This window comes from Rhea pennata, chromosome 1, assembly GCF_028389875.1.
Source record: "Rhea pennata isolate bPtePen1 chromosome 1, bPtePen1.pri, whole genome shotgun sequence".
Classification (NCBI taxonomy): Eukaryota; Metazoa; Chordata; class Aves; order Rheiformes; family Rheidae; genus Rhea; species Rhea pennata.
The window spans coordinates 212,687,704-212,699,531 of NC_084663.1; the positions used below are offsets into that span (position 1 = coordinate 212,687,704).

At 40.5% G+C, this 11,828-nt stretch overlaps 1 protein-coding gene across 3 annotated transcripts in view; it reads left to right on the top strand.

Moving 5' to 3' along the window:
* Positions 1–2,331, top strand: part of RSF1 (remodeling and spacing factor 1) — a 57,387-nt gene extending 55,056 nt beyond the window's left edge. For all 3 annotated transcript variants that reach the window (XM_062567405.1, XM_062567406.1, XM_062567407.1), the window contains one exon: positions 1,177–2,331. In XM_062567405.1, the coding sequence (XP_062423389.1) occupies positions 1,177–1,754 (578 nt within the window). In that variant the 3' untranslated portion in view covers positions 1,755–2,331. The remainder of the gene's footprint in view (positions 1–1,176) is intronic.
* The last annotated feature ends 9,497 nt before the right edge of the window (positions 2,332–11,828 follow it).

The following is an 11,828-nucleotide window of genomic DNA, read 5'->3' on the forward strand; positions in this document are numbered from 1 at the left end:
TTGATGTAAAATTAGCTTTTTTGAAAGCACACGCACTGCCTTTGGGGTGCTTGGCACTCTGTCCAGCTCGTGAGACGCTTAGGGCTGGCTTTCAGAGGTGCAGAGCGTTGCTGCGGTGGATGCCAGGCTTCCTCAGAAAATCAGCCATTCTTGACAAGCTGAGTAGCTCTAATCTGTCAGTAAGTTTTGGAAGCGGTGGGTTTGAGTTTGCAAAATGTTATAGGATCCTCTTAGGTGAAGAGAACTAAGTATGTGAAAAAACCTTATAATCTTGAAAACTTGATCTTACACCTGAATTCACAGTTCCGTCTTAGAATTAGGGTGTTTACACTCTCTGCTAAAAACTCGCTACATCGTGACTGGGGTCTTTGCTGCCTGCATTTCTAACTTGAAACAGCACCTGGGTAACAGTACCTTTTCCACATGAAATCCACCCCATTTCCTTAGCCATTTTTGGTACTGGCTCTTTGCGTACTAAAATCAAGTACCACTTAGTACCATTCCAGCAGTTTCCCACAAGTCTAAGGTGATAGTAACTATGCAACAATGTTACTGAAATGTAATTACGGTGAAAGTACTGGAATTCTGGCAGAGTCTCTAGCAACTTTAATCTACATGAATATATTTTACATACAATTCATATGCATTTCCAGTAAGGATAGCAAAAGGAGTGCCAATGGTGTTGGCCATTTGACTTTTTTTCTGTCATTCCTCACCTACACTGTTAAGGGTCAGTGTAAAGGCTGTCATCCCCCTTTTCCATCCCCCTCCTTTTCCATCCCTTCTTTTTTGTCCTGTCGTCATTTGGGCCCTGAGTTTCCGGAACGGTGTAAAGTAGGTGCTGTGAGATGGGCTCAGAGATACAGCTCTGTGTTATTCCTAGCATGTAATCACCCCTTATAGGGGGAAATTCACCTGTCTCTGAAGCCTCTGGTATTCCTCAGGTTGGAAACAGAATGCCAAATTCTTGGTCTTTTACTACTTCGGTTTATTTAAAAAGTAAAACGAATGCAAGCTTTTTGACACGGTCGCTGAACACCTGTCTAGGGCTGGGGAACTGAGGAAGGAGACTAAAGCGTGTGTTTTGAAAGAGAAACGGCTTTTAGAAAGAACAAGTGTAAATGTTTTGCTTGCTCTCAAATTTGCTAATGGCTTTAAGTCTTCTGCTTATTCCAGAGAGCTACACATCTAAGAACTCTGAAGATGATGAATCCACACAGGAGTCAAAGCAACTGATTCGAAAACGTAGGCGAAGTACAGATGAATACTCCGAAGGAGAAGAAGGAGAAGATGAAGAAGACGAAGGGAGGCCTGTCCGCAAACGGCTGAATCGAATTGAAACGGATGATGAAGATAACTGCGAAAATGCTAATGACGACGCAGAAAACCCTGCTTCTGCAAATAAGCTGCCAGCCCCACAGGCTCCTCAAGACAACACCAAGAAGCCCTGCTACCGGATAGAAAGTGATGATGAAGATGACTTTGACAATGTGGGGAAAGTAGAGAGCCCTTTGGACTACAGCCTGGTGGACTTGCCTTCCACCAATGGACAGAGCCCAGGGAAAACCATTGAGAACTTGATTGGCAAACCAAGCGAGAAGACCCAAGCCCCCAAGGACAGTACAGCCACTGCCAGCCTGGCGCCCAACGGGACAGGGGGTGGGCAGGAAGCAGTAGGGCCAGAGGAAGATGAAGATGAACTTTTGAGAGTGACTGACCTTGTTGATTACGTCTGTAACAGTGAACAGTTATAAGACTTCCATTTTTGTGCTAATTTATTCCATGGTAGCTCATACCAGCGGGCCAGTTATTAAAAGCTGTTTTATTTTTCCTAGAAAATTCTCCACTACAGTATCACTTTTTAGAAGCAAGAATTTCACCAGTCCTGCAGTCTTTCTGTGAAGTGACCAGTTTTGAACTCTGAAGATGAATTGCTGTAAATACCCTCTTTTACCCCCACCCCCCACCCTCTCCTTCCAAGTCCATGGTCCTGGGTAATTTCACTCACAAAAACCTTATAACAACGAGAGATTTGTATATTTTTGACTTTATATTTCCTGAGTGCATACAAATTTGTGGAAATGGGTGGCCTAAGAAAGCATTCCAAATCAGTCAGGGCCCAAACCGGAATTGGGATGGGTTTGGCTCATGGGGTGGGGGGGGATACAGAAGCACTTGTGCTTTAGCTTTTTCATATGAAATATATATTATATTTAAATGTTCACAACTTAGATTACAACTTAACAGGCAGTTTAAAAATTAATGTCTGTACTGTCACATCTTGTGAGTTGTAGGTTAACATACCATAGCTCATTTTAGTAATCACCTTCATGGAAGTTTTTTTTTTTTTTTTTTTTTTTTTTTTTTTTTTTTTTAATACTGGAGGTAAACACAGTTAATAAAGAGGCCAAGGAGGTACCATAAACAAGAACTCTACTATCCATTATGACTTGCAGACTTTCCTAATAAACATCCTTTAAAGTGTTTGTACAGTAAAGTGTACTGTAATGAACTTTTTGACAGTTGAAACGTGCTAGCGATGAATTTATAAAGCTGTCTCATGCATAGTTCCTCAAATGGTCTTTAATACCCAGTGTCTAGTGGGAGGACATAGTGATCCAGAGTTAGTCTGTAAATCGGATGGCATCGTGAAGTGCTGCAAACTTTTACAGACAACAGAACCCTACAGTAGCTGCCTGGCCGCTTGCGTTTAACCATCTGTTGGAGTATTTTGAATGATACATGTTTGTACATACTGCATTGACCACAGAATTACAATGCATCAAATGATTGAGGGATTTTCAAATAAACCGTGACTGGTCCATTCATGTCCTTAATATCTACTTCAAATTGAAGTAAACAAATGGAACAGTTTTCCTTTTGGAGGTTTTCTGTTTGGGGTTTGTGTGTGTTTTTATTTTGGTTTTACTTATCTGCCTGGATGTATTAGCAGGTTTTGAATGTAGTGTTGGCCTTTGGCCATTAGAACTTTCTTAAAATACATTTTAATAATTGTCATGTGACCAACAGATTTCAAGAAGGCAGTATTTCTGAGAGAAAACGCATGACTCCAAGACATCTCATCAACTTCTGAGTGGGCATGAAGTGCTTATGTGCTTTTGTTTAAAAAATGGATACTACAAAAAAAAAAAAAAAAAAAAAACACGTGGAGCACATAAAGAGCAAAGCTGAAATTTGTTTTGGGTACCATTCAGTTTTCTCTTTATTCTGAATTAAGGTGCACGCTGTGGCATTTGTACATGTTGTAGCACACAGACAACTAAAACAAATCTGCCAAACATTGAAATCCGAAAAGGTCACATCTATTAATCCTTTTGCTCTGAGATTTGGATTTTTGACTGGTGTTTATGTCCGTTGCCGGCAATGGATGCACCAAAACTGCTGCTGCCACCAAGGAGTGAGTTCTCCTTTCCTGCCCCACCTGATTCTCTAATATTATATTGTATTTACTAGTCAGTCATTAAGCACTTCTGTTTTCCTGTAATAAAACTGGCATTAGGCCTTTACTAAATACCTCTCTAGAAAACCTAGATCCAAAAATACCTGCCTTCTGGCCTTGAGTCGTTTGTGTTTCCCCAACTCTCTCTCCATGAGTTCTATCAGAACCACTCCGTAACTCCTGCTTACCTAGATTCTAGCAGTCCATATATCCTGCTATAAAACTAGAATCAGAGCTGCAAAAAGATAGAATTCATTCATTTGCTATGCTAAGCAAGTTGGTGATTTAAAAAAAGAGAAATCACTCTCTAAATGAGAATTTAATTCCATTAAAGATTAAATAGTTTTCCACCTTATCTATGTTAACTATTAACAGTTTTTATAACCAGATACTAAAACAGGGTAGTGAAAAGCCACAGAAGTTTAGGATGTGTTCTTAAAAGCATATGTAGCATTTTAAGCTACTCTAGTGTTTTTCTTTGCCTAGGTGATGCATAAATGTCGTGCTTCTACATTTCTAATTATACTTGTGTTTTAAAACAAGCAAGAACATATGGCTTCCACTCTTCAGTGTTAATAATTGCTGAGCGTTTTTAATATTTGCAGTGCAAGCTGTCAAATTCATGTGCAGCAACACTGTGCAACCAATGATTTCTCATCTATTTTGGCAGTGCCATAAGCTTTTTTGCTGCCTGATGGAGCCTTCTAGTATCTGATCAGTGCTGTAGCAAATGTTCTTGTAGAGTCAACTCCAAATGTTAAGTACTTAGTGGACAAGTAATTGTAAATGTAAGAAAATACAAAGGAGTTAAAATACTGAATATACCAACCAGGAAAAACAATTGTACTGAGTTAGGAGTGAAGTAAAAGCAGAAAAGATCGGAAGGCAGAATTGGAGCACTGAAGCTTACAACAGGAGTGTCAGGTTTCATAAATGTGGGAAGATGAATTGTTACAAAGTTTTACTTTCTATAGGTCACTTTTAAAAACTGACTCTCTGTATCTGACGAGTCGCATTTGATACCTGGGACAGCTTCATCCTCTCGGGTCCAGAGTTCCAACTTAGATTGGTGGGAATTTTATGCAAGTGAAAACAGCAAAAATTTTCCTAGAAAGTTATGTTTTCAAACTTGTATCTTCTCCCATTTTGAAGACTTCTAGCTTGGTGGAAAATGTACAATATCTTATTTGGAAAGATAATGTTTTCTGACATGAGGCCAGCTGACTGTGCCATACAGGGTTCATGCTGTTATTATCGATGTATATGTGATTACACAGTGGAAATGTCCTCCAGGTATTTTGGCGTTCTTAGCATGTTGTGCTCTTCCTTATTCCTCATGAGATCAGAAGTGAAATGTCTTTCAATACTGATCTTCAGGTGTTGCTTTAGACTGATCAGAAAATATTCAAACCATATGAGAAAAAGAATAAAACTGGCCAGAGATTTTTTTTAACATGGTGGATTTAACAGTAAAAGAAAAAGCACCTACTGGCTGAAAATACAGAGCATTTATTCAACAAACTCCTGTGCGTTTCATACAGGTTGTCACTGAAAGCTTTTTGTTTTTTTTTAACTGCACCCTTCAGAGTATAGTTGATTGGGAAGAAAATGAACTGGTTTTTAAGTGCAGTTTAAGTAGTGTTGGAGAGGGGAAGAAGCTATAAATTGAGTGGGGGAATGGACTTTTTTTTTTTTTTTTGTCACAGCTCATGTGTGTATCAGTTAGTTAAAGTGCACAGCAGCTCCACTCTGCAGTGAGCGTTGTGCGTTACACTAACCAGAGAAGGGTGGCAGAATTAAGGACTCAAAATTTCACTGCAGTTGTCTTCTAGCTATTGAATCTTCTAAGCCTGAGCACACGTGCGATTTTAAAACAGAAAACAATGCCGCCGAACTACCAGAAAAAGAGCCCCTCGGTATTGAAGTCTTGTATGAAGGTCAGTGCTGAACAGTCAACTCTGAACATCTGATAGTTTGAGTCTGTACATGTTAAATTACATTATTGCATCTGATTTTTTTTTTAATGAAAAGACTCCCTATTCTAACAGCACTTAAGAGGAACAGAGATGCTCTTTTCTGAATTGTTTATGAAGTATGTCACCCTCACGATACGTTTGGATTAAAGTGTCTCAATTACTCTTTGTACAGTGGGAGCTGATGACTTCGTTTGACTTGTTTTCTGTTCGCTTCTGTTTTCTAACTGCTCTGTCTGGACTCTTTGTGAGAGACCTTACCCAAAGCACCTCAAGGCAAATACGTGTGTTCGCAAAAACAAAATTGTACGGTAGCGGTACACTTGTTTTGATTTCTCTTAATATTTATCATTTGAACTATATTGGTATCCAGATGCTGCAGCTGTTTAATAATTTTAATAGTGCATAGTCGGGTGTCCATTACATACCTCTGTTCTCAGGCGCTTATAACTTGGATTTCAGTGCTCTTCAATGCAAAGGCCTGGTCTAAAGTTTTCAAATAATTGTTTCAAATTGGGTATTTTCACAAGCTTCTATTTCAGAAAAGTAAACGAGTAATTTTTATGGCACCTGCTTTTTTTAAATTCACTTTGTACACAGTAAGTTAAATTATGGCAGTCGTGCTAGCTTCCAGAACTGGTCTGATCAAGACATTTGTATCATCTATTTCAAAACAGTAATTTAAGTCTTGAAAACTGGTTTGATACATGTGCAGTGACTACTATTCATAGGCTTGTATTATGGATATTTTGTGCAGTGTGCACCCTAGATATGTTATTTACATTTGAAAAATGCTTCCAGTTCACTGGGTCTATAAAATCCTTAAATAAATATATATATAGATATATAAATACTAAAAAAAAAAAAAAACAAAAAAAACCACAAAAACAAAAAACCAAACTACAAATAACTTCAAACAAGCAATAACTTTCTGAAGCAAATTATATTGTATTCTGGTGGAGGAAACTCCAGCAATTCACGTGAAAGAGCACAGTTCTGCCATTCCTTAGATGTTTAAGGCTTCTGTAGAAGCATTTAGGACTATTGTTCAAAATAATGATATGCAGGATCAAGCCCACTTTTCCTGTCAATCCTACTTTTTTTCCATGCCTTCCATAACAGTCAGGTATGAACTAAATCTCTTAAAATGTTGGAAGACAGAAAAAAAAATGGAAAAAACACTTTTTTTTCTAGTATATATTGATGTAAGAAAACTTCTAAATGACTAATTTTTTGATGCCTTAGAGTTGGGTACTCAGTCTGAGATGTAGTAGAGAACTCTGGCTTCGGAAATATTTACCCGTTGAAAACTATTCCTGAAGGTAGACGCTCAACAGCTGAGGTACTGAAGATTACTAGTCACTTCTGAAAACGTACATCACTTACCAGGCTCTTACCTTAGATTAGGTGTAACTGAGATGATTCCAAGCAGCAAGAACAAGTATGCTTGGCGATTAATTGTCCCAAAGCTTCAGAGTAATTTAACTTATTTTGTATATTGCAAAAGATGTATATTGCGTAGCGTGATGCTTAAAAAGATTGTGTACAGCTTCTGGGCGAAAGAACAGAACACTCTAAAGTAGATAAGTTTTTATAACTGAATATGTGGTGTAAAGGCTCCAGTTATAACTGCAATTAAAAGGAAGTTAAGTCCTACAACTTGGGTTTTTGACTATCATTTTTGTAAATGCTGGCACCCTGCACCTGAGCTGATAAGCAGGAGAGGGGAAGACAGCATTTAGGGAGGACACACGCTTAGTGCAGGCACCCGTGTCTGCAAACGTATCTACTCTTGCTACGTATAACCCCAAAGGTTGCTAACGAGAACTGAAAAGCCGGAGTTGCTCTGCTCTTTCAGTTGGTTTACTTTGTGCACTTTGCAGCACTTTGTGTATAGTCCGTCTCACTGGTTCCCCAGGTGCAGACAGAGTTGGTTTCTCCTGCTGTTCGAACGCTCTTTCAAGTAACAGCAGGAGATGGGGAATGGGTAGAGGGAAGTGGAATGGAGAAACGTGTATGCAAACCCATGCAATTTGCAAGCCAGGTCTTAGACAAGCCTAAAAGAACTACTTCTGACTTGCCCTTTAAAGACTGTATTTCAAATGGAAGGTATTAATTTAAGAGAATCATCCCAATACCGTCCTTTTCTCATCCTGATCTTCGTAGCCATAGGAAGATCTGTTTGAGCCCTCTTTCCTGGAGGGGATTGGTAACGTCCCATCAGCGCAATATGGGTGTAGACAAAGCTCAGTCCAAACGACGTTTGCCTTCGGGGACGTTTGTTGAAGTCCACGCAGTTTGCTTTGTTGTTGGCTCCTCTTAGTGTGATCCACGCAGCTACACTGATTAGTGATACTTTAGATTAGTCCGTCAGAACTTGACTTGAATGACTTCAAGGGGATAAAATTCTTCTACTAAAACATCCGATAGGCCTAGTTACCAGTGCACCATTTGTTTGTTAGAGCATTTTAAGGTCCTTACTAGGTATTAATCTGCTGCTCAAGTTAGTGGTAGAGAAGAAAATCAAATCTGTATGCCTTGTTTAGTTTCCCATTCCAAACTCATTATATGGACTCTAAATTATTGTACAGTATCTTATTCCTATACTATATTCATTAAAATGGTACTCCTCCCCCTAACTTACATTGGTTTGTTTTAAATGCCAATGCGGTTGCTAGTTTCTGTTTCACAGTCCTCTTTAAAAATAGATCTGTAGCAGCCATGAGATGGTATTTGCCTGATTGAAAAGTTTAATTTCACTGTTCTTGGTGTGCATGATGGTTTTCCAATAGGCACAAACCCTGTATATTAGATGTGAACATCAGGTATTTTCACTCTCCTGATTAACACAGAGCAGGTCACTCGCTAGCAGAGCGGTTATCCTCCAAAATTCAGTGAGAAGTAGATCAAAACTGCCAGGTAGGTCTCTTAAAAATTTAACATCTACGTACACAAAATACAGTTTTGTCTTGCTCCTGTGTGCTGTTTATAAGGTTTCTTTGCAAACATGAGTTCCTTAAAAATAGTCTCGTTCATAGTTGGCCTCGTTTTTGTTGTCTCTCTCTGGAGAGCTAACACAGTAAGTTCCAAAAGCGTAGCTCTTTGTAGAGTGTAATCCTTGCATTTCTCAAGTCCTCAACCTTGATTTTTTTTTTAAATCTCTTTTCAATCATGACTTGCTACAATATCGAAGGGAAAGGACTGAGGGACACACACTGTGTGTGTGTGGCGGGGGAAATATGTTGAAAAAACTGGAAGTGTTATTCTTGTTGCACATAAATTGGGTGGTGCTTTCACTGTCTTTTTTTCCCCCCGCAAGTAATATCACATGCATGTAAAACATGATGTATTAAAACTTTTTAAAATGGAAGTCATGGTGGCCTCAGTGCTCAAAGGGTTAACTGCAGTTTAATAACAGCTAATGTTTTTAGATTTGCAGTACACAACTGTTTAAATACTGTATTCCTTGTAAATGAAATTTAAAAAAAGTTAAGGCTGGTGCCAATATTTTTGTTAATGAATTGTTCAGCGTTGTCTCTCACTACAGTCTGGTCAGATCTCTCTGTGTATAAGCTGGGCCTGAAGCCATTTTATAGCTTGCAGGCCCAATTGTGTAACTTTGCTTTCATAATGTTTTTGTTATAATATCTACTGTCATTTCTTTCATATAAATATGACATGTAAATTGTCATAATAAAAAAAATTGAAATAACTTGACGTACAAAGTATAATGTGTATTGAAGAAGTTTGCTCTTTAATGATCATCACCCATATACCTCCAGGAGGGATTTCTTTTTGCTTGACTTTTAAAATACTCACTGATTAATGGCTTCTACATTTCATTCCAGCCTTTCAAAGTGATACTGTCTGGCGTAGGAATGAATAATTTAATGTTTTGTGTTGATTTTTGTCATGACAGCTCAACTGATGGGGTTTTTTTCTTTGAGCAGCTGTAGCTGATAATGTGGAAGACCCAGAGGACCAGTTTTGCACTTGTGATGATTTTTCTTTGTACATTCCATCTTCTACATCATTTTTATATGTAATTCCATAGCGATGTTGCAGTCACTTGAAAACCAGTAGCAGGAACAGGGTTCAGTGTTCGTCTTAGGCTACACCATCCCTTTCACTTGCTGCTGGAGTTGCATGATTGCTAATTACGACTGTGAATTCCTACTACTAGGGAGCAAATCTCCCCGTGACCAGTTTTTGCCAGCATCGGACATAATTTTATCCCGCAGCCAAGAGTACACCCAGCACGGCTGTTCAAACCTGTGAGGTTTCCACGTGGTACTAATGGAGCAAGGACCTAGGTTCCTTTATTTAGACAGCGACCTGAAAAGCCACAATACACAGACCTGCGGAGAAACACTAAAACGCAGGCGTTCGGACGTGTGACTACGGCAGCGGACACCGACAGCGTTGTACGAACTGAAGTCAAACTACTGCGTGCTCGCATAAGGACGAGATACTGCTGTGAAGTCCATCCTTTTGCTCCAAACTAAATGCCAAAGATTTTATGCGTTTTTAAAGAGCTGTAGGCGTGATTCATGTCACCTTATGTTAGATGTCTGCGTTGGTCGCTGTACATCAGGCAACGCGGTGCTGTCAGTGGAGGGAACCAGGCGCCTTCACACGGGGAGTCGTATGTTCTGTCTTCAGGTGGCTCTTACCTACCCTTTGAAGATACCTGTTTCTCTCCACTGGCTCGAAATACAGCCTAGGCTAAGTCACAGTTGGACATTTAACGTTAGGACACCAGTACCGGGGATGGATCCTGCTTTGCTTTTTGAAGCTCGTAAAATTAACTTTAAAATGCCTGGAGCCCGGGAAGGAAGCTCTCAAAACTGGAGCTCCATTCTGTTTCTTTTATGAACTTACAGGCTACTGGAAATGCTTGCCTGCTCCTTCTGCTCTCTTGGGCGAAGTTATGAATTAAAATGTCAGCTTTGGCTATTTCATTGCTTATTTTGGTAAGCACAGGCTTGTGTGTTTACTTCTCGCTATTAAGATACTGGGGTACGAAGTATCTGTAGGTTGTGAAACAGGAAGATACGGATTTCTTCTCCTCTGTTAAGGCTCCGGATCTCAAAACAAACTTCCCACTTTGGTCCTAAGCCATCCTTTCTCCTTCTAGAAGAGTGGTTTGTGACATGAGAAAAAACAACATTTGTGTGCAGAAGGAAGAACGACCTCCACACTGAACCCCTGCAGCAGCTTAATTCAGCTTTAATTCAGAAGTTTGGGGTTAAAATAATCTTAATAGCCTTGTTGCATGATCTCCAGTCAGCCACAGAGGTGCTCAGGGCTGTCCGTATCAGATCACAGGGGCTGGACATGAGCAAGAATGTTGATTTTTAAAACCTCTACATGTGACAAATGGATGTTTTCATGTATTTGCACCTCATCCCACCAGTCGCTGTAATCTGATCTATATTCATGGATGTATTGCAAAATTCCTGTTCCCTCAGATAGGCATTTTTGTGTTGTCTGGGCACGGCAAACCTTAAGTTGGTTGAGAAACTTGAGTTTCCTCATCTCTTACTGCTTCAGTCAGTATTTTGAGGTATCCTGGCAATGTTGAAAGACCACTTCACTGTGGAAGTTGCTTTCTGTCAGTGTGGTTATTTGCATGAATAATAATTGCTGCATAATTTGAATAGACAGGACTGATCAAAGCATTTTAAAAAACTCAGCCTAACAGAACCATGTTCCTTTGAACATTTTCTTTTTCTTTGTGCTTCCCACCAAAAAAAAAAAAAAAAAAAAAAAAAAAAAAAAAAAAAAAAAAGAAAGAAAGAAAAAACAAAAAACATGATTTAGGTACCTGTGACTCTTTTTCTTCCCTGGGCACGGTTGTCAACGTGCTGACCACACACCTAAAATTCATTTTAGGGTGGAAATAAGGGTTTTCAAAAAGCTGCTTTTTTCGTTTTCCCTCCCGCCCTAGCTTCCTCGCAGGCTGGCACCGCTCTTGGCGGACCCCCCTACCCGGGTCGGCCGTCGCTTCGGCTCTCGCCTCCGCCTGCGTTTCCCGGACAACGCGAATTTTACCGAAATCTGCCGGAGGCGGAAGGGCCCGGGCCGGCGCCTCGAGGGCACGCCGGGCTCAGCCCAGGCCGCGCGGCCCGCGGTATTTTGAGGTGTTTCCGTGGGTTTTTTCCCTCCTCCTCACCCTCCCCTTTACTTGGGGGCCGCCCCAGGAGCGTCGATAACCGATTTTTCCCCTCCTGCCCCCGTTTATCCTGTCGCAGCTTGGCGACGCCCGCTGCAACATGGCGGCGGCGGCGCGGGCACGTGACCGCCCCCCTCCCGCCGCCTCCGCTACCATCGAGCGCTGCCTAGAGCGGTTGGCGTGCGTTCGTCTCGCTGCTCCCTCCCCGCCGGCGGGGGGC